The 23,116-nt window shown below is 45.4% G+C and overlaps 1 protein-coding gene across 1 annotated transcript; it reads left to right on the forward strand.

Annotated features, from left to right (window-relative positions):
- Positions 1-420: 420 nt before the first annotated feature.
- LOC127211282 (carbonic anhydrase 6-like) lies at positions 421-15,290 on the forward strand. The gene is made up of 6 exons (XM_051171103.1): positions 421-609; positions 6,419-6,596; positions 12,224-12,381; positions 13,835-13,926; positions 14,023-14,096; positions 15,208-15,290. Exons 1-6 carry the CDS (start codon positions 421-423, stop codon positions 15,288-15,290), a joined length of 774 nt encoding a protein of 257 aa, XP_051027060.1.
- Positions 15,291-23,116: the final 7,826 nt, after the last annotated feature.

Below are 23,116 nucleotides of genomic sequence, written 5' to 3' on the forward strand. Positions count from 1 at the left end.
AATTTTAAAGTTCTTTTTTTTTTCTTTTTAATATTTTTAATTTGTTGTTTGATATAATTGACCCAGAAAATTGTTGGAAAATCTAGTCCTTATAGCTCTCAAAATTCAGTTGTTTCTGTATGTATGGCAGCATGGCCTCTTTGTATGGGTGTGGGCAACATGGCCTCTGTGCATAAGGTGGGCAGCATGGCCTCTGTATATGAGGGTGGGCAGCATGGCCTCTGGGCATGTGGGCAGCATGGCCTCTGTGCATAAGGTGGGCAGCACGGCCTCTGTGTGTAAGGATGGGCAGCATGGCCTCTGTGCATGGGGTGGGCAGCATGGCCACTGTGCATGGGATGGGCAGCATGGCCTCTGTGCATGGGCTGGGCAGCATGGCCCCTGTGCATGGGGTAGGCAGCATGGCCTCTGGGCATGAGCATGGCAGCAAACCTGAGGCATGGTGGTGGCAGTGGGCTTGAAGTTACAGACCCAGTCACTGCAGCCATGTACAACATGCAAGGAGACTCACGGCCAGAGAAGCACAGGGCTGTCTGCCATGATCTCCAAAACGCTAACCTCAGGGTTGCAGAACGCCACGGGACATGTGGCTGGGAGCTGCTTGCGATGGTAAACACAATGAATGTTGCTACTTCCTGGAGCCCTCCTACCTCAGAATAATTGTTCTCTCTCTTCTGCCTCCTTCCCTCCCTGTTGGACACTGACTTCCCAAGGCCACATTTACTCTGAGTTCCCTCGGCACCAGCTTTCTCTCACATTACTCTTTGAGCCTCCTCAGATCAGCTGCCTCCTGACCCTAAGTAACACACTCAGTTTCCCAATGCAGATTCCTGAGGAAAATATACATGTCTTAAACCCCAGTGCTCTGGAGGCAGAGGTGAGCAGATTTCTGAGTTGAAGGCCAGCCTCAGATAAACAGGAAGACCCTGGCTTCGTTTGTGTTTTTTACTCAGTTTGAACCAAGATGCTCTCTTGTTGGTGGGATGTTGCTTTTCTTTTCTTTCCTTTTTATAGACAGTGTGTCACTATCATCCGAGTTGACCTCAAAATCAATATATAGACAAGGATGAGTTTTTAGGGGATGTGAGTGCTAGAAACATGGCCATATGCTACAGCACCAAGTTTATGTGTTGGTCGGGATTGAATCCAGGCATTTGCACATGCTGGACAAGAACTCTACAACTGGGTTATAGCCACAGCTCACAATAGCATTCTTCTCTTTTTACTTTATAACTTATGCATACATGCAATCAAGCATGTGTGAGTGAGTGTGTGTGTGTGTGTGTGTACATAATCCATTTTGCTACTTCCTGAAGCCCTCCTACCTCCTACCTCCCAAGGCCCTTCTTACTCTGAGTTCCCCGGGCTCCAGCCTTCTCTCACATTACTCTCTGAGCACACGTGTGAAGCTGTGGTGTGCATGTGGGTCAGGTGCTGCTGCCCACAGAGCCTGGAAGTGCATCAGATCCCCTGGATCTGGAGTTACAGGTGGTTGTGATCTGCCTGGCGTGGGTGCTGGGAACTGAACCCAGGCCCTCTGCAAGAACAGCATTCCATCTTAACTTCTGAGCCATCTCGAGTAGCCAGTCTCTCCTCTCTGCCCCCCCTCCCCCCGGTGGTGCTCCCCCCAGCTTCATTCTGTAGCATAGGCTGGTTTCCAACTCCTGGCGGTCATCAACTCACCACACTCTTTCTGCTTCAGTCTCCCAATTGTGATGACATTTTTTAAATTGTTCAGCAGAGACAGGGGACTCATGGGGTTAACAAGGTGGCCCTTTCGGCTGGTCCTGGGGCTCAGCAGACCAGGCAAGATTTGACTTAGCTCAGAGAGCACAGGCTGACTTAGCCAAGACAGCACAGTCATGTTTGAGTGAGCTGAAGAGCAAATGCTTTGTGACCTCTGGTCCCTCACTAACTGGGTGACAAATGTAAGTTACTTCCTTTTCATAACATGAAAAGTTCAAAAATACTGCCAGTCAACACATATCAGGCCCTGCAGTGAGCCCACACGTAAATGTACTGCTGAGTTCCTCTGTGTGTGTGTGTGTGTGTGTGTGTGTGTTCACTGTCACAAGTTCCTAGTGAAGATGGGAAAACCGAGGCACAGAGTAGTTGTGTAGCTGTTTCCTTTGAGATTCCTTGAGTTTTATGGGTCTAGGACCTCAGTGGGATGTTCCCAGCAATGGGTGTCCCCTGACTAAATGGCAGCAGGGGGCCCTTTGAAGCATGAGCAACCGCCACCTCTCACACACTTGATGTGACTAACGCTACCATGTGGCTATCCCAGCATTGCACACTGGGGACAGGGAGCAGGGGACTCCTCCATCGTTTTCCCTAAAGCTAGTGTGCCCAGCTATCTTTCCAGTTACCTAGCTGGCCCAGGGCTAGGGGTGGTTGGTAGGGTCAACCATGAGGCATCAGGAATGTTCCTTCTTCTTCTTCTTCTTCTTCTTCTTCTTCTTCTTCTTCTTCTTCTTCTTCTTCTTCTAAACTTATTTATTTTTATTTCATGTGCATTGTTGTTTTGCCAGAATATATGTCTGTCTGCATGTGGCTGTCGGATCCCCTGGAAGTCCATTTACAGAACCTGTGATCTGCTGTGTGAGTGCTGGGAATTGAACCTGGGTTCTCTGAAAGAGCAGCCAGTGTTTCTACCCTGAGCCATCTCTCTGTGCCCCCCAATAGGGGATGTGATTATGTCTATTGTGAAACAGGCAGGAAATACCAACTGGAACCTGGCAAGGTTTTCAGGCCCAGGTGGTTCCCTCAGCAGCCAGGAGAAAGGGCAGGCAAAGTAATGTCATCATCCAGGAAGCCCGTTTCTGGGTACACTGTGCCACAGGCTCTTCACATCCCTACAGGTCACTCATCACTGAAGGGCCACAATGCCTGCACTGTGTGGCCTTTGGACACAGTGTCCATGGATGTGGAGCAGTGAGCCACAAGCTAACTGGCTGTGGTTATGACTTTGGAAAAGGCGAGGCACGCACACACAGCACCAAATTAGAAGACCATTGTGGGGAGGGCATTATTGTTCAGTGGCACAGCAAGGGCAGATGAGCCAGCTGAGCCTGGGAAATTGTTATTTACAGTTTCTGAGCTTTTAAAAGAAGTGCAGCCCACAGCCTGTCCTGCATTCAGGGTGGCAGCATCCACCATGAGGGCTTTGGTGACCATGGTGTCCCTGTTCCTCCTGGGCATCCAGGCCCTGGATCACTGGAGCTACTCAGGAAAGCCACCACCTGGCACCTCAAGATAGTGACAAGGCCGCCATCTGCACTGGACGTGGGTCCTCTGTTGGGGTCTGCCTGCTCCTTGTGGGTTCACATTTGTTTTATTATCAATGAATGAACAAATAGACAAACCTTGATGAAAGAGAGGAGGAGGCAGCTTTTTGCCTCAGCCCGGCTTCTGTTGGCAGCTTTAAAAGCTTTTCCACCCAGTATTGGCTGCTTCAAGAACCCACTTCTGACTGTGAAGCTCTTATTGGTGTCAGAATATGTGACAATCGAGGTGTCTGGAAAGGACACTCGTGGCCTCATAGAGACTGCTGGACCACAGACAGCTTCCTCCTCACTGTTCACCCAGGACGCCTTGCCTCCATCAGAGCCTACTGACCTTATGACCAGTCAGCCTTTCCAAGGGGAACTATAGAAGAATCTTCCCTCTTTATCTTTATAGAACCATGTTGAGGATGGTAGTGCCTGGGGGGAGGCTGGAGGCTGCTTGATGGTGCGGGAAACCAAAGTGTCACTGGACACACATCTGCTCTTCATGGTCCGCCCCCTCACACAGGGACTCACATTCAGAGTGGACTTTAGGTCCTAAATCAGGAACATTGCGGAGGCTCAGAGGGCAGCTCCATCAATTATCCTATTCAGAGAAGGGTCCACAGCTGCCTGGGAAGTTTGGGGCTTTCCAGTGTCACCCGGCCATCTTATGTACTGGCAGTGAGTGGCTCAGGGGTGATGGAAGATGCACATTCAAAGATGGCAAATCTGTACACTCAATTTTCTTAACCAAAATATTTTATTAACAACTTATTGACTGAGCCTTCGTCCATTATAACCCGGTTAACCAAAACAGTAGGAAATGAGGATTAATTGACACAACAACAAAACCTTAAGGATTATCAGTCCCAATGAATGATTCTCCGGTCAGGAGCCGCAGGATTTCTTCCACTGGAACCTGGGGTAACCAGACTCCAGAGCCTCAGCAGGAGCCGGAGCTCTGAAGCTTTCCCTGGAGCAGTTCTCTCTAGGAGTGTCTCAAAGTGCAGCGATGAACAGCCAAATCGATCCCAAGTCTCCAATCGGCACAGCCGCCAGGTCTGAGCTCATTTATATAGCTCCTCCCAGAGTCTGTTCACGGGATCTTTTTCATCTGGTAGCAATTAAGCTCCTGCACGAGGTGGTTGCCCTTCTAGTGAATTAACGTCACCTGTTCTCTTACTAGACCATTCAATCCCACACTTGGGATCCTAAAGAACAGGTTTCTCTCCTTCACAAATCTTTGTCTTTCCTATGCTATCAGAGATTACCATATTGAAGGTCTTACTCCCATGGGGCCGAGGGCCTGGAGAACAGGGTGACTTTTGGAAATGCCTGGTAGGTTCCCCTAGCACTGGAGCCCAGCCTTGTGCAAGCTTGGCAAGCTCTACTGTTGAGCTATGGCCCAAGCTCCTTCGCAATATCCGAAAGACCCTGACCGGAAGCATTTGGATCAGGGAAGGGCCTCTTTCCTTGATCTTGGCATCTTGCCTCTAAGAAAGAATTGTTTAAAAATTGGTTTGAATTATTGGCTAGTGTGAGAAAATAATCAGCTTTTCTGTTGATTACAAACCAAGAAGCAGCAATGTGAGCACCATTCCTAGAACAAGCCATGTGTTCACTGAAAGCTGCCTGGAAGGATTCTCAATTGCAAAGTGCTATACAGAGCTGGACATAGTGACCTGCCCCTTTAATCTCATTAGTCAGGAACAGAAGCAGACAGATCCCTGTGAGTTCAAGGCCAGCCTGGTTTACACAGTGAGTTCAAGGACAGCCAGGCTTACATAGAGAGACCCTGTCTGAAAAACCAAACCAAATTGTCTAACAAAACCCCTCAGTGCTTGCGGGGGGGGGGGGGGTGAAGCTGTTAGCTGCAGTGAATCCCATCTTTACTGACCCCAGGATTATTAACCATCTCTTAAAATAGAAACTTTTCAACCTTGCTTTCCTCTCTTCCTCCCTCCTTCTCCGTCTCTCTTTTCTTCTTTTTTAAAGACAGGATTTTTTTTTTTCTGTGTAGCTTTGGCTGTCCTGTAGAACAAGCTAGCCTAGAACTCAGAAATCCACCTGCCTCTGCCTCACAGGTGCCAGGATTACAGGTGTGCACCCACACCACCAGGTTCTTCTTTCTTTTTAAATGAAAGTATCTCACTATGTTGCCTAGGCTGACCTTGAACCTCCGGTCTCAGTTATATCTGGTATCACAAGACTGTAATATTAATAATCTAAAGACTAAGACGTGAGAATTGCCACAAATTGAACGCCAGTCTGGACTACATAGTAAACTGTCTCAAAAAACAACAACAACAACAAAAAAAACAAAGCAAGTTAACTCCTGGGTTCAAAAGAGTCTACTCCCTCTAAAAACAAAAACAAACAAACAAACAAAAAACAAAAGAAAAAAATCCCCTCACCTCCACCTCCTGAGAAGCTGGAACTATAGATATGTCCAAATTTTATGGTAGTGTTTTTGTGTTGCTTTTAAAGACACGATCTAATGTAGCCCAGGCTGGCCCTGAACTTGTTTTGTAGCTGAGAATGGATGGCCTTATACACATGATCCTGCTGTCTCTGCCTCCCCAGTGCTGGGGCTACAGGTCTGTACCACCCTTCTAACATGATGCTTCTTCAGGTGCCCTGTAGCCATGGGTTGTCACCTAGGTGGCCTTTGACTTCCTATGAACCCAAAGAAGGAGCTGGAGCCAGAAGAAAGCAGCTGTTTGAGGAAGGTTCCAGCAGCAGGTGAAGCCAGGGGCTCAAGTCCAGGGCTTGGAAGGAGAAATTATGCCCTCTGAGGATGAGGTCAGGGGTTATTGGTACACCCAGGCTCGTTCCAACCCATCCATTAACTGTGACACTACTTTAAGGGAGGGGGCCGACTACTCTGCAGGAGACCCCTGGAAGGAGTCACTAGCTGTCGTTCTTAAATCCAGCAGCCACAAAGGAGGAGTAGGAGCACCACTGCCACAGCCCAGGTCCTGGGCTTAGCGTGAACTCTCGTGGCTTGCCTTCTGAAGGGCCTGCTTCTGTATCTGGACAGCTGCCCTGTGGGTCTTCCACCCAGAAGTCCCAAGCACAACCTGGTTAGAAACCTTAGAGGAAGCACAGCTGAGTAGCTCTGATCGGGTCCCCACCCTTTCCTGTTCCAGGGGGACTGGCCGGCAGAAGATGAGTGGGCTGAGAAGTACCCTACCTGCCAAGGGAAGAGGCAGTCGCCCATCGCCCTGCAGTTCAGCAAGATGCACGCCAACCAATACTTGATGCCACTGAACCTATCCAACTATGAGAAGGGGTCGCAGCTCTCCATGACTAACAATGGACACACAGGTAAAACAGGTAGTGTGTGCCAGAAGCAGCATGCAGAGACCTATGGGCCCTGCACACGCTAGGCAAACCAGGGGAGGGCTGGCTATACTTGTCAACATTTCTCCTCCCCCCCCCCCCGCCCCGGTACCATCCATCCTCCCTCTTACCCATCACCCCCATATTCCACAGAAGAGGGGAGCCCTTCTTCCCATCCACCCCAGTCCATCACGAAGTACCAGAGAGAGCTTTGCATGTCCTCTTCCCCTGTGGCCTGGCAAGGCAGTCCCACCAGGGGGGGAAGTAATTGAAAAGTAATTGAAAAGAGAGTCCATGTTGGGGGATGGTCTAATGTATTTTGATGCTAATTACTGCTTGCAGTCTGTGTGACCCAAGTTTTGCTTAATAAAAAGCCATCCCACCTGGGCAGGGCACAGGAGATAGATGGGGCTATGAGAGAGAGGAATCCTGGAAAAAAGAAAAGAAAGACTGCCACAAGGAGAAAAGAGAGAGACCTGAAGTGAAGAGAGGAAGGCTGCCATGGGTTAGCTAAAGGAGAAACACATGGCTGGCGTGGATGGAAAATCTGGCCCAGATAAAGAACATTAACAAGTATTTGGGATTATGGATGGGCGGTAGCTTGATAAAAGTTATTAGAAACAGATGGCATGGGATTGAGGCAGGGATCCCATGCCTGTCCCACTATGGGAGGTAGTTTAGAGGATTGATATCTGCCCTGCCCCTGGTTCACTAAGGCTATTTTAAAATATAACAAGTGTCTGTGTCTTAATTGATCGCTAGCCGAACCTACAGATAATGCTGATAATACAGATAATTTTAAAACAATAAGCCCATGTCTGAGAAAGGACGCTCCCCTTACTAGAGGACCCACATGAGGCCTGAGCTGTCCATCAGCTACATTTTGAAGGGGCCTAGGTCCACTCCATGCCAGGTCCTTGGTTGAAGCTTGTCTCACCAGGCCCCTCTGGAGCCTGTTTAGCTGGCTCTGCTGGTCCTCTTGTGAAGCTTCTGTCACCTCCACGTCCTTTTCTTCTCCCCCCCCCCCACCCCACTTGAATAGACAGAGGTGGGGGTTGAAAAGAGGGAACAAAATATGAGTGGAAACCCAGAAATATATGACGGTGATGATCAGCCCTGGGGAGAGTGTGGGCGGGAGGACAAACAGTCTGTAGAGCAAAGAGAAACTGTGGGCAAGGGCATCTCTGTGACATGCTAGAGACTTAAGCCAGGGTTGGCTCCCAGTGCGATATGACAGGGACTCTAGCAGAGACTCATTGTAACAGTGGCTAAGAGACAGAAGAGGGGGACATCCTCTAACTAGTACAGGGAGGGGAACACCAACCCAACCTCAAAATCTTTGACTCAAAATCCACCCTGCCTACAAATGTGTAGGGATAAAGATAGAGCAGAGATTGAGGGAAAGCGTAAACAATGTCTGCGCCAAGCCAAGCCCCACCCCATGGGAGAGAACCAACACCTGACACTACTAATGATGCTCTGCTGTGCTTGAAGACAAGGGGTCAAGCAGGGTTAGCTTATGAGAGATTTCACCCAGCGGTGCCTCGAAACAGAAGCTGGGACTCACAGCCAAACATTGGGTGAGGCATAGGGAGCCTCGTGGAAAAGTGGGGGGAACATTCCTCCTTTGCAAGACAACCCAGCTGACATCAGCCGAGGATGACCCTGAGCTCCTGACCCTTCCCATATATGCTTCCTGAGTCTGGGCTAATGGTAGAGTGCTACCATGAACAATTTACATAGAGCCGGGCAGGCACTCTACCTCAGCCCCGCCGATGGGCATCTGAGGACAGCAAATGTTCAGATGCCTATTGTCTGACGAGATCCAGGATAGATTGTCGTTCCTCACAGAGGGAGCAAAGGCTTTCGGAAGGTGAATCCATTTTCAGAGTCTGGAACCTTTAGCAGGTGGATCTGGGGACAGAGAGATCTGGGCCTGGGCTTTTCAACAGCACAGCCACAGGCTCCGAAGGACAGCTCCTTTCCAAGCTGCCTGAGCAGGCCTGTCAATGGAGGCAGGATGGAGACAGCCTGTCTCCTAGAAGCTGAGGGCAGGGAGCAGGTGGTTGCTGGGATCTCTCTTGTTGCTCCTGTGCTGGCAACTGGGAGAACAAGATCCAGTCACAAGCCCTGTGGGGTCCAGGCTCCTGTCTCCTCCCACTCAGGCAGTTCTGACTCAGCAAACTCCTCCTTTTAAAGCTCTTCCTTTCTTGAGAAAATAGATTTTTGAGGCTCTAAATAAAATAGCGTGTTCTACAGAGGGACTGTTCACATCTTCGAGGCTGGATTAGCGTGTTAGGTTCGTCTAATCACGCCTCCAACTCCTTAGACAATTTGGGGAGAGAGAAAGGGGCACCTCATAAAGGAATGTTTGCACTTTAGGAAAACATGCAGCCAGGCAGTGGTAGCATACTGCTTTAGTCCCAGCACTCAGGAGCCAGAGGCAAAGTGAATCTCTGTGACTTCAAGGCCAGTCTGCTCTACAAAGCAAGTTCCAGAACAGCCAGGATTACACAGAAAAACCCACAAAAAGAAAACATACGTGTTCACAGCCACCTTTTAAAACTTTGAAATTAATGAGGAGAGACAGACAGACAGACAGACAGAGACAGAGACACAGAGAGAGAATTTGTAACACCCCATTTGTGGAGATCAAGAGTGAATCTCATGACTCACTTTCATCTCACCGTCTTGTAGGATATAGGAAGCAAACTCAGGCCATCAGGCTTGCCAGCAAGTTTCTCTGCTCCTGAATCATCTCTTGGCCCTGCACCCATTTTGGTGACTTTTAAATAATAAGACCTTGACAGCACTGGAGAGCAGAGCAGATATTGCTTTCATAGTTTGGAACCAGACCCTTTTTAAGAGTGCTTTGACTCACTGTTACTGCGTAGGAGCTAAACCAAGTTGCCAGGCTAACACTTCAGATACTGTGATCTGCTGATCATCCGGCTGATTCAGGTCTTTTTCTCTTATGAGACAGGGTCTCACTTTGTGGCAAGGCTAGTCAAGAACTCATGATCCTCCTGAGTGCTGAGATTGCAGACATGGCTCAAAAGTCATCTCTTTCATCCTATCCTGGGGACCTAGGCCTTGTGCCTGTGTGACAGACTCCCGGCAGCTGAGCTACATTCTCAGCTCCTAAGTTAAACTGTTTTGTTTGTTTTTAAAAAGGGTCTCATGGAGCCCAGGCTAGCCTCCAACTGCAGGTGCAGCAAGATTAGCCTGAAATTCTGATTATTCCATCTCTACTTCTTCTGTGCTGAGCTTGAAGCATGTGACACCATGGCCGACCAGTACCTTACTGTCTTTTTCTAGTCATTCTCTGGTGTCACTACCCAGTTTTCCTCTTCCTTAGCTCCTTCCAGGAGACAGAGACAGTGAGATGAACCTCTGCATCATTTGACCCTGTCCTGGCCCTGTAGTAAGTCTGGAGGGCATGTGGCAGGAGGACATTTTTCCTCTGGCAAACAAGCCTCACAATTTAGTGTTAGAATCTCAGTCAGTTTAGGTCCTAAACCAAGCAAGAGCTCACAGGGTCCTGGCTGGCTGTGCAACTTGGTTTCTTGTCCTCTGGGGAGAAGCTGAGCCACAGCATGGTGTGTGGGTAGTGATTGGATGTAGGTGCTGGGTTCTCAGCCCAGCTCTGTCCTGGCCCAGGAGCCACAGGAAGTTACTGAATCTTCCCCCTCCCAGAGCAGCTTCCTTGTCCACAAACAGCCCAGCATGGTGCTGCCTCCAGTCCAGCAGAGCTGGCCCTTCTGTGGGCTAGCTAACAGGCTCATGCGGAAAGCCACGAAGCCATGCACAAACTAGCAATCCTCCTGCCTCAGCCTCCGAGTGCTGGGGTTAGACATGTACTCAGGGCAGTATTTTCTTCTTAGTTTTTACATTTTATAGGACCAACAAGCTGGATCTGCTGCACTGAAGTCAAGCCCAACCTGCTGGTTCTGAACAGAACAGAGGAGCCCCAGGATTAAAAGAGGCCTAGGGGAGCCTAGCATGTTTGGTCAAAAAGGCAACAAGAAACAAAAACTAGGTTTAAATTCACCAACTTTTTTCCATTCATTCCATTTAAAACAAGAGTCCAAACCAAGCTTAAAGATAAAAGGGACATGGACAAGGAGCTGGGAACAAAAAAAAAAAAAAAAAAAAAAAAAAGAAAAAAAGAGGAGAGAGAACCCCCACTCGGGGACCCCTGGTTTTAAAGCCCTGGGATCTAAATTGCAGGAGGCATACCCAGGATATCTCCTGGATCCTGCCTCCGGAATGAATTCAGGGCAACTTTGAAGTGTTTTTTCCTGACAGGAGCCAGGCCGATGACACCTTTTTGGCCAAATAGTCTTTGTAGTCTGTGGACAGCAAAAGGGAGGCATTTTCTTTTTCCAAGTTCATGAAATTGGCTTCCCGGAAGTACGTGTCTCTGGACCTCAGCTACGACAGACTACACAGGGGACCTGAAGTGCTTTTATGGCCTCACTGGGCATTAGCCATACATATGGTGTGTGTGTGTGTGTATGTGTGTATATATATATATATATATACATATATATATATATATATATATATAGAGAGAGAGAGAGAGAGAGAGAGAGAGAGAGTGCATGTATACATACATACGTAGGTATACATATACATATATGTGTATACATATATGTACATACCTACATATGTGTGTATACATGCACACAAAATACTCATACACACACATACCAAAAAAAAAAAAAAAAAAAAAAAAAGGAAAATAAAGCCAGGTGCAGTGGCCTGGACCTGTAATTCCAGCACTCAAGGAGGCAGAGACAGGCAGATCTCTGTACAGTTTCGGCCAGCCTGATCTACAAAGTGAATCTAGGAATGCCAAGGCTACATGGAGAAATCCTGTCTCGAAAAACAAATAAATAAATGTTTTTGTTTGTTTGTTTGTTGTTTTGGGGTTTCGTTTTGTTTTGAGATGGGGATTTTCTGTGTAGCCTTGGCTGTCCTGGACTTGCTTTGTAGGCCACACTGGCCTCGAACTCACAGCAATCCGCCTGCCTCTGCCTCCCGAGTGCTGGGATTACAGGCGTGCGCCACCACCGCCCTGATAGTTATTCTGTATGGGGGTAATGAGATGGCTAAACAGAGCGCTTGTTCCACAGTCATTAGAACCAGAGTTTGGATCCCGACTAACAAGCCCAGTGTCCCACAGATGCCTGCAACTTTAGCTCTGATCCCTTGGAGCTGGAGTTACAGGCAGTCGCAAGTCACCTGACATGGTGCTAAGAGCTGCACTAGGGGCTTCTGGGAGAGCAGGACATGCTCTTAACCACTGAGCCATCTCTCTAGCTTCTGGGAGTCAATTTAAAGCCCAGGCTGGCTTTGACGTCATGGGCAGCTTCCTGCCTCAGTCTCCCAGGTGCTAGGATTACACGTGTGCACCCCAGGCCCAGCTCCCTGCTCTTCTCCCATCCACAGAGCAGTGAACTGGGGGAAACAGGTTTTCACTCCTCGGCTTCTTCAGTCTTTGGCTTAGGTCAGGACACTGGAACATTCCATACCCTGAGGCAGAGCCTGAGCTGTCCCTCCTGGGCAGCAGAGCTCCTTCCTACTGCATCCCCTGCCTTTTCCCTCAGGAGAGACCACAGCTCTGAAGAAGGTTAACATCCGGAACATGCTGCCTCAAGACATCCAGCACTATTACACCTACCTCGGCTCGCTCACCACTCCGCCCTGCACAGAGAACGTCAAGTGGTTTGTGTTTCTAGATACCACCAAGCTCTCCTTGTCCCAGGTAACAGCAGCTCTTTCATCAAAGCTGACCTCATCCCCTGACTGGCTAACAAAGATACTCCCAAAACTCACAAGGAAAGAGGCAGGGAGAAGAGGGTTACCAGAGTGAGAATTACAAAGATTTCAGACATGGGAATTACCAAAAAAAAAAAAAAAAAAAAAAAGTAAAATTAATGATATGTATAAAGAAAAAGAGATTTAATATGAGGAAAGGACAAAACACACAAAATGACCAAGCCGACTTGGGGATAAAAAAAACAAAAAACAAAAAAAAACCAAATAGGACTTTTAGGGAATGAAACACACAGAGACACAATGACACACACACACACACACACACATACACACGTGTTTGGGGGGCGGGTGTTTTTTTGTCTAGAAACTCACTGTGTAGACTAGATTGGCCTGGAATTCACAGAGATCCACCTGCCTCTGCCTCCCAAGTGCTGGCATTAAAGGCGTGCGCCACCACCTTGCCTGGTAGGAGGAAACTATATTAACCGCAATGAATGAATGAACGGCCCGGCGGTGTGGTGCACAGCATTAGTCCCAGCACTTGGGAGGCAAAGGCAGACAGATCTCTGAGTTTTAGGCCAGTCTGGTCTATAGACTGAGTTCTAGGACAGCCGGGGCTACACAGAGAAACCCAGTCTGGAAAAACAAACAAAAATGAATGAGTGGGTTTAACACCATGTTAGATTTACTTCAAAACACAATTAGTACACTGGAAGACAGAATAGGAAAATAGTATAACCACAGCACAGTGAGGAATGCAGGTAGAAATGTGAAAAACAGCAAAGAAGGGTGCCAGGTCGAGCAGATGGATCCAGCAGATGCCTCACTTCCAGGACAGAGTCAGCCTGGCTTTAGTTCCAGCACCTTCGAGGCAGAGGCAGGCAGAATTTGGGGAGTTTGAGGATAGCCTGGTCTACATAGAGAGTTCCAGACTACCCAGAGCTACGTAGTGAGATACTGTCTAAAAATATCAAATAAAATAAATATTATTAGATCAAGTGTTAGTCACAGGGAGAGGACAGGAGACTCAAAATCTTAGATGGGTAGAAATAAATGGAGAATCCAGACTTTCACATGCAGAAAAAAAAAAAAAACACTTCTTAACATACACTTATATTATATATAAGATTTATAAGAATATATTTTTAGAAAAACAAATACTGAGCTTACCAGGATATATTTTTGTTACTGATTGTCTTTTGTACCATTAAACAAATACTCATCTAAAAAGAGGACGCAGGTGTGTGTGGGATGATGGATGGAAGGACAGACGAGTGAGACATGAGGTCACAGCTGGCTGACCACTCAGAACCGCTGGACCTGAGGTTTTCTCTCAGGCTCTCACTGCCACACAGATCCTAGCTCCTGTCCAGTCACTAGCTAAATGCTTTACATTTCCCAGTGCTTCCCCTGCGTAATTCACCTTCTGTTGTCTGCAGGTTACAAAGATAGAGAATTCTGTCAAGGATCCCAACAATGAGACTCTTCAAAATAATTACCGCGAGACACAGCCCCTCAACGGGAGAGTCCGGTAACCAATTTCTCATTCACTTCTATTAAACGTGAGTGGCATCAACTCTTACTTTTTATGTGTGTCTCGGTGACCTCAGCGTCCGTTCCTTTTTAGCCTGGTGTCTTCTAGCAATAGAGGGAAGGGATGCCACTTCAACGCAGGGATGCTCACACGGGCCATGTGGACAGGTCAGGAGAAGGGAGCACTTCTCCCCCGCCCACCCACAAAATAACTGCTTCTCACTATTTATTTTATATCCTAATATCCAGGCCAGAAATGGCGGAACATGGAACCTAGATCAGTGCCATTTCATTGAGAGCAAGAAGAGACACCACATGGATCTCACTGTGTAGACCTGTCTGAGCTGGGAGTTGCTATGTAGACTAGGCTGGTCCCAAACTCACAGAGATCCACATGCTTCTGCCTCCCAAACGTTAGGGTGCCGTGCTTGGCAGTGACAGCAGAGAGGGAAACAGAACCAGTGGGTTGCAGCAGCCTGCCACAGTGCACAGCCTGCAATGAGTCCTGAGACCTGCTCCCTCAGATCCTCGTCTTGCATGGCAGGCCCTTTGTTTCAGAGAGCTGAGGAATCCTTGAGTGACTATGTAAGGAAGGGATGAAGTCCTGAGTGGATGTGTGTTGTCTGACCTGGGCACAGCCATGCCAACCACCAAGTGCCCCAGACCCATGGCAGTGGGCAAAGGCTTCCCCAAGTGAGGGTCAATCAGTGTGTGCAAGGATTGAGCATTTCGAAGATTTTGGGTTGTGTGTAGTAGGTACACAACTCAACTGATCCCAGGTTTCCTGTACGTGTGTCTGTCTTTTCTTTGTTCCCCTGTTGCCCCAGTCAGGCTTCCAAGGCACACAGGACATGGCACTTTGTCAGTGCAGTCATCCTGTAAACCTATAATAATTTTTTCTATTCTCTCTCTCTCTCTCTCTCTCTTTCTCTCTCTCTCTCTCTCACACACACACACACACACACACACACACACACGCACACACACACACACACACCCCACAGTGTTTCTCTGCATCCCTCTGGCTGTCCCTACAACTCCCTCTGTAGACCAGGCTGGCCTCAAATTTAGAGACCTGCCTGCCTACTGGGATTAGAGACTTGTGCCATGATGCTTGTCCTAATTCTTCCTCTTATTGATTTTCTTCTAGCCTCTATACCCATATTTAACATGGAATCATCTGATTGAAATTGAAGACAAGAAAGGAGAGAAACCACAGTTAACTGGCTGGAAGTGCCATTTTGACCCTGAGCACTCTCACTGCCCCCTTTTTCTAAAGGATCCTGGAATGTGAATCTTCTTGCTGCCCGCAGCAAGTCTCTGACTAGCCCAGAGAGAGTCGCCACCCATGCGAAGAAGTAAGCTACACCAGGTAGCAGAGAAGGGATGCAGGTGAGACATCACTGATGGAAACAGACTTGGTTGGACACACAAAGGAATATAGCCTTCCATAGTTCTAGTTCTTGTCAGTCATTCACTTAAATTTGGGGCCTGGGGATACAGCTCATGATTGACAACTTGCCATGACCCTGGGTTTGATCCCCAGCACCAAAAAAAAAAAAAAAAGGAGAATCATTCACTTTGCTCTAAGTTATAAATCAGCCCTAGTTTCCCTTTAGCGTTTAGATATGATAAAGTGATTTTGGAAATTTTCATTTTTAAATTCTGTGATACTATTCTTTTCTATCGCTTTGTTTTTGAAAATTAAATTTATTTTTAATTTTATGTGTGTGTGTGTGTGTGTGTGTGTGTGTGTGTGTTTTGCTTGTATATGTCTGTGTATACTATGTGTATAGTGCCCAAAAAGGCCAGAAGAGGGCAGTGACTCCCCCCTGGAACTGGAGTTACACCTGGTCTAAGCAGCCATGTGGGTAAGCGGACTCAAACCATGCCCTCTGCAAGAGCTGCAAGTGACCCTAACCATTGAACCATCTCTCCAGCCTCTTGTCTCACTTTAGACAGCCTTTCTCTGCACTATTCTGAGGGACATGAGTCCATGGAGAGTACATAGGGAAGTGCATTTATTTTTTTCTTTCTTTCTCTTTAATAAAAAAGATTATTTATTTTTAAATGAGCACTGGTGTTTTGCCCTCATGCATGTCTATGTGAAGATACCAGATATCCTGGAACTGGAGTTACAGACAGGTGGGAGCTGTCCTGTGGGTGCTGGGGATTGAACCCAGTACTCTGGAACAGCAGCCAGTGCCCTTAATCCCTGAACCATCTCTCCAGTCACAGAGGAAAGTGTATTTCAGAGACTGACAGGGAGGGGGAAAGAGAATTCTTTGTCCTTGGTTCTCTCTCTTTTTTTTATTTTATTTTATTTTATTTTATTTTATTTATGGGGCTTGTACTTTTTGTTCGTTTATGTTTTGCTCTATGCATCTTGTTATAGGGCTGGCTTTGGACTATTAATTCTCCTGTCTCAGCTCAATCAATGCTGCCATGTATTATCATGCCTGGTAGGAAGCAAATTTTTAGACAAATTTTAAAATATATTTTTAAAACCCGCTTATGTGGGTATGGGCAGGTGTGCAGGCGTGTGCACACCACACCATGAGTGTAGAGTCCGAGGACTCCTTATGGGAGCCAGTTCTCCTTTTACCATGTGGGCTGTGGGATCTAACTCAGGCTGTCAGCCTCGACCACAAGCATCCTGACCCACTGAGACATGTCACCTACACTCCTAAGCCATTTCTTTTCATTCCAGAGATCAACAAATGGAAAAAGATCATAACAATCATGTCAGAAAGACATTGGGGGCTGAGCATGGTGGCACACACCTTCAACCCCAGCACCCAGGAGCAGAGGCAGGGGGATCTCTGTGAGTTTGAGGCCAGCTTGGACTACTTAGTGAATTGCAAGTCAACCAGAGCTACATAGTGACTCCCTGTGTCAAAACACATGTGTGCATGCACACACACACACACACACACACACACACTCATGCATACACATACACACTCATGTAGGCACGTGCACATTCATGCAAACACACAACATGGACACAAGCTCATTGATGTGCCTGGCACCATGAAAAATGAACTATGTGCATCTTTGATGGTCTCAAAAATGCTAGCGAGGGATCTGGTGAGCCAGCTGTGTAACAATAAGGACCAGAGTTAATCCCTGCCACTTCCAGTGCAGGGAGGCAGAGACAGGAACCTCTCTTAGGCTTTCAGGTCAACCAGCCAATTCCAGTTTCAGTGTGTGACCCTGTCTCAAAAAAACAAGGTGGACGGTTGGTGACTTGCCACCATGTGCTGACCTGGCTTTGATCTCTGGGACCCACAAGGTGGAAGGGAAGATCTGACTTCCACAATTGGCTTCTGACCTCTATATGTAACTCTCAAAAGCTGCCCTCTTATGCACACAGCACATGCTGTCCTCTGGACTCCACAGGAGCGCCAAGTATATGTGTCCCCTACCCGACAAATAATACATTAGAGAATCTAGGAAAAAAAGAAAGGTAGTAGTGATGGAGGAAGACAGCTGCTGTCAACCTCTGGTATCCATGAGCACTGCAGGACGTTTGACCACACTGTCAACCCCAAGATTATGTTATTTACTGGGGGGAAAAAACCGTTTCTAGTTGTGGTGTGGCTCAGTCCCAGCATACACCTTTGATCCAAGAACTTTCCACTTGAACGTCGTAAACAAGGTTAAGTAAAATCAACCATAGGTCAAGACTTGCAGCAACCAACCGACTGACAGGAAGTGAACATAGGATTGTTATGAATAAACCATAGAAAGGAAGAAGAAGTCAGGAGGACAGATAGAGAGACACACAGGAAGAAGATGGGAAGAATATTCAATTGGAAGGAGATTGTTTGAGACATCATAGGAGAAAGAGGGCATTCCTGATAGGATGTTGGCTGAAGAGGAAGGTCAGCTGAGTGCTTTCTCTGCCTCTCTGAGTTAGCAGTCTTTTACCCCAGCATCTGGCTCCCAAGTCTTTACTGGTAAAATCAAACTGAGAAGGTTGGACATTGCTAAAAGGCCAGTGAAAGAAGTCAGGGGCACCAACTAATCCCACTTAGAGTCATGTAACAGGATGCTCCTGGTCCTGGAAAGGCTACACTTGGGAAAGATCCAAGCCAATCAGCACCTAATATGACCATACATGGCCTAATGCCTCTTTAGTGTAATTCAGGTGAAGGACCAAATTAGAAGATAGCATATCCTCATAGAAGTCCCCTAGCTGCCTATGAAAAGACTCTCACACGTTTGACTGGGTTAGCCACCATTTTGTATGGATGGTTGACCCCTGCATGCAAAGCTGTTTTGACAGAATAAACGCTCTTTTTTTTTTTTTTTACATGCTACTTGAGTCTAGGGTCTTCCTTCAGCAATTTTCAGACCCTTACATAACAATTGAGATTTTGTTTAAAATAACACCTGAGTATGCATGACCACTATACAGGAAGGAGAAAGGGGACAGATAGGGAAGGGGGGGTGGAAGCGAGACGACAGTGTGATAGGCAGCCTGTTGGCCCATTTTGCAATCTGCCAGGGGAAAGTGTTATTATACAAGTTAGCAAACAATGGGGTAGAGGATACAATAGAAGAACTTGATGCAACCATCAAAGAAAATGTTAAATCTAAAAAACCCTGACACAAAACATCCAAGAAATCAAGGACACCATGAAAAGACAAAACCTAAGGATAATATGAATTGAGGAAAGAGAAGATGCCTGGCTCCAAGGCCCAAAAATATTTTCAACAAAATCATAGAAGAAAATTTCCCCAATTTAAAGAAGATGAATATCAACATACAAGAGGCCTGCAGAACACCAAATAGAATAGAATAGGAAAGAAAAGAAAATTCTCATGCCACATAATAATCAAAACACAAAATATACAGAACAAAGAAAAAATATTAAAAGTGGCAAGGGAAAAAGGTCAAGTAACACATAATGGCAAATCTGTCAGAATTACACCCAACTTCTCAACAGAGACTGTAAAACCCAGAAGGGCCTGGACAGAGGTCCTGCAAACCCTAAGAGACCACAGATGCCGGGCCAGACTACTATACCCAGCAAAACTTTCAATAACCATTGAAGGAGAAAATAAGATATTCCATGAGAAACATATTCAAACCGTATCTATCCACAAATCTGGCCCTACAGAAGTTACTAGAAGGAAAACCCAAGCCAAAGTGGCAAACTACAACCAAAATAACACAGGAAAAAGATAGCTTCACTGTTGCAAAACATAAGTACACAAACGCTCTATTTCAACATCTAAATCAAGGGACTCAACAGTCACTGGTCATTAATATCTCTCAACATCAATGGTCTCAATTCTCCAATAAAAAGACACAGACTAACTGAATGAATGCATAAATAAGACCCAACATTCTTTTGCATTCAAGAAATACATCTCAGCCACAATGATAGACATTTCCTCAGGATAAAAGGCTTGAAAAGGGTATTGCAAGGAAATGGACACAGGAAGAAAGCTGGTGTGGTCATTTTAATATCTAATAAAATAGGCTTTCAACCAAAATTAATCAAAAGAGATGAGAAAGCATATTTCATATTCATCAAAGGTAAGTACAACCAAGATGACATCACAATTCTGAACATCTATGCCACCCAAATCAAGGACACCCACATTTGTCAAAGAAATATTAACAAAGCTTAAACAACACATCGATCCCCACACATTAATAGTGGGAGATTTCAATGAAACAGAAACTAAACAGAGAAATAATGACACTAAGCAATGTCATGAATCAAATGGATCTAACAGATGTCTACAGAACTTCTCACCCAAACACAAAAGATTATACCTTCTTATCAGCACCTCATAGAACCTTCTCCAAAACTGATCACATAGTAGGTCACAAGGCAGGCCTCAACAGATAGAAGAATTGAAATAATACCTTGTATCCTATCACATCGCCATGGACTAAAGCTGGACTTCAACAACAGCAGAAATAACAAAATTCCTACACACATGGAAACTAAACAACTCTCTACTTAACAACAACTGTGTCAGGGAAAAATAAATAAAGAAATTAAAAACTTCCTAAAATTCAATGAAAATTAAGGTGCAACATACCCAAATTTATGGAACACATTGAAAGCAGTGCTAAGAGGAAAAATTCATAGCACTAAGTGCCTTCAGGAAGAAATTGGAAACATCTCATATAGGCAACTTAACAACACATCTGGAAGCCCTACGGGAAAAAGAGCAGAAACACCAAAGAGGAGTAGGTGGCTGGAAATAAACAAACTCAGGGCTGAAATCAACAAAGTAGAAATAAAGAGAACAATTCAAAGAATCAACAAAACCAAGAGCTGGTTCTTTGGGAAAATCAACAAGATAGACAAACCCTTAGCCAAACTAACTAAAAGGCAAAGGGAGAGTATTCAAATCAACAAAATCAAAAGGAAAAAGGAAAGATAACAACAGATACCAAGGAAATCCAAGGAATCATTAGGTTTTACTTCAAACACCCATATGCTACAAAATTTGAAAATCTAAACAATATGGACAGTTTCCTTGATAAATTAATTCTACTTACCAAAGTTGAATCAAGATCCAGCAAACAAATTAAATAGTCCTATATGCCCTAAGTAAATGGAAGCAGTCGTCAAAAATCTCCCAAACAAAGAAAAGCCCAGAGCCAGATGGATTCATAGCAGAATTCTACCAGACCTTCAAAGAAGAACTAATACCAGTACTCCTCAAACTATTCCACAAAATACAAACAGAAGGATTACAACCAAACTCATTCTATGAATCACAGTCACGTTAATACCGAAGCCACACAAAGATCCAACAAAGAAAGAGAATTTCAGACCAATTTCTCTTATGAACATTGATGCAGAAATACTCAATAAAATACTTACAAACCAAATCCAAGAACACATCAAAAATATTATTCACCATGACCAAGATGGCTTCATTCCAGGCATGCAGGGATGGTTCAATGTATAGAAATCCATCAATGTAACCCACCATATAAACAAACTGAAAGAAAAAAACCTCACGATCCTCTCTTTAGATGCCAAAAAACCATTTGACAAAATCCAACACCCATTCATGTTTAAAGTTTTGGAGAGATCGGGGATACAGGGCACATACCTAAATATAATAAATGCTATACACAGCAAACCATTGGCCAACATGAAATTAAATGGAGGGAAATTCCACTAAAATCAGAGTCTAGACAAGGCTGCCCACTTTCTCCATAACTCTTCAATATAGTTCTTGAAGTTCTAGCTACAGCAATAAGACAAGAGGAGGTCAAGGGGGTCCAAATGGGAAAGGAGGAAGTCAAATTATCCCTAGTTGTAGACGATATAATAGTTTACATAAGTGACTCCTAAAATTCCACCAAGGAACTCCTACAGCAAAGTGGCTGGATACAAAATTGACCCAAAGAAAGTCTGTAGCCTTCCTGTATACAAATGACAATCGTGCTGAGAAAGAAATTAGAGAAACTACACCCTTCACAATAGCCACAAGTAATGACATCAGAAGATGGAAAGATCTCCCTTGTTTGTGGATCATGAGAACTAACATAGTGAAAATGGCCATCTTATCAAAAGCAATTTACAATTCAATGCAATTCCTATCACAATACCTACACAATTTTTTAAAGACAATGAAAGATCAATTCTCAACTTCATATGGAAAAACAAAAGATCCAGAATAGCTAAAACAATCCGGTACAATAAAAGTTCCTCTGGAGGAATCTCTATCTCTGATCTCAAGCTGTACTATAGAGCAACAGCAATTAAACAACACGGCACTGGCAAAGAAATTGGCTGGTTGATCAATGAAATCGAATTGAAGACCCAGAAGTAAATCCACACACCTATGGACACTTGATTTTTGACAAAGAAGCCAACAAATAGTGCTGGTCTAACTAACATGTAGAAAAATGCAAGTAAATCCATATTTATCACTATGAACAAAACTCAAGTCCAATTTGATTAAAGGCCTCAACATAAAACCAGAGACACTAAATCTGTTAGAAGAAAAAGTGAAGAAGAGCTTGGAACTCATTGGCACAGGAGACAACTTCCTGAACAGAACACTAACAGCCCAGGCACTACGGTCAACAATTAAAAAATGGGACCTCGTGAAACGGAAAAGCTTCTGTAAGGCAAAGAACACTGTCAACAGACCAAAGCAACAGCCTTCAGACTGGGAAAAGATCTTCACCAACCCTACATCTGACAAAGGACTAATATCGAAAATATACAAAGAGCTCAAGAAATTAAACACCACCAACCTAAATAACCCAATTAAGAAATGGGGCTCAGAATTAAACAGACAATTCTCAACAGAGGAATATCAAATGGCTGAGAAACACTTAAAGAAGTGCTCAATGTCCTTAGTCATCAGTGAAATGCAAATCAAAACAATTCTGAGATTTCATATTACACCCATGAGAATGGCTAAGATCAAAAACTCAAGTGACAGCACATGCTGGCGAGGATGTGGAGAAAGGGGAACACTCCTTCATTGCTGATGGGAGTGCAAACTTGTACAACCACTTTGGAAATCAATCTGACATTTTCTCAGATAACTGGGAATAGGGCTATATCAAGACCCAGCTATTCTACACCTTGGAATATACCCAAAAGATGTTCCACCACACAACAAGGACATTTGCTCAACCATGTTCATAGCAGGTGATATTGATGATAGCCAGAATCTGAAAGCAACCTGGATGTCCCTCAGCTGAAGAATGGATAAAGAAACTGTGATACATTTGCACTATGGAATACTACTCAGCTTTTAAAAACAAGGAAATCTTGAAATTTGCAAGCAAATGGATAGAACTAGAAACGATCATCCTGACTGAGTTAACCCAGACCCAGAAAGATATACACGGTATATACTCACGTATAATTGGACACTAGCCCAACAGGGATGTCCCCTGAAAGTCTTCACTTAGCAGAAGATTGGGATAGATACTGGGACTTCCTATTAGGACTCCAGGTGAGAGGTCTATGAGAGAATGGAAAAATAGAAGGATTCAGAGAGTCCTAGAAACCTACAAGAAGGCCACCAAGGCTGGCAGATCTGGACCCAGGGGGCTCAGCTCAAACTACTGTTCCAACCAAGGACAATGCATGCAGTAAACCTAGACCCCCTACTCAGAGCTAGCCAATGGACAGCACATTCTCCACAGTTGTGTGGAGAGTGGGGACTGACTCCGACAT

The sequence above is a fragment of the Acomys russatus genome, chromosome 29, assembly GCF_903995435.1.
Source record: "Acomys russatus chromosome 29, mAcoRus1.1, whole genome shotgun sequence".
NCBI lineage: Eukaryota > Metazoa > Chordata > Mammalia > Rodentia > Muridae > Acomys > Acomys russatus.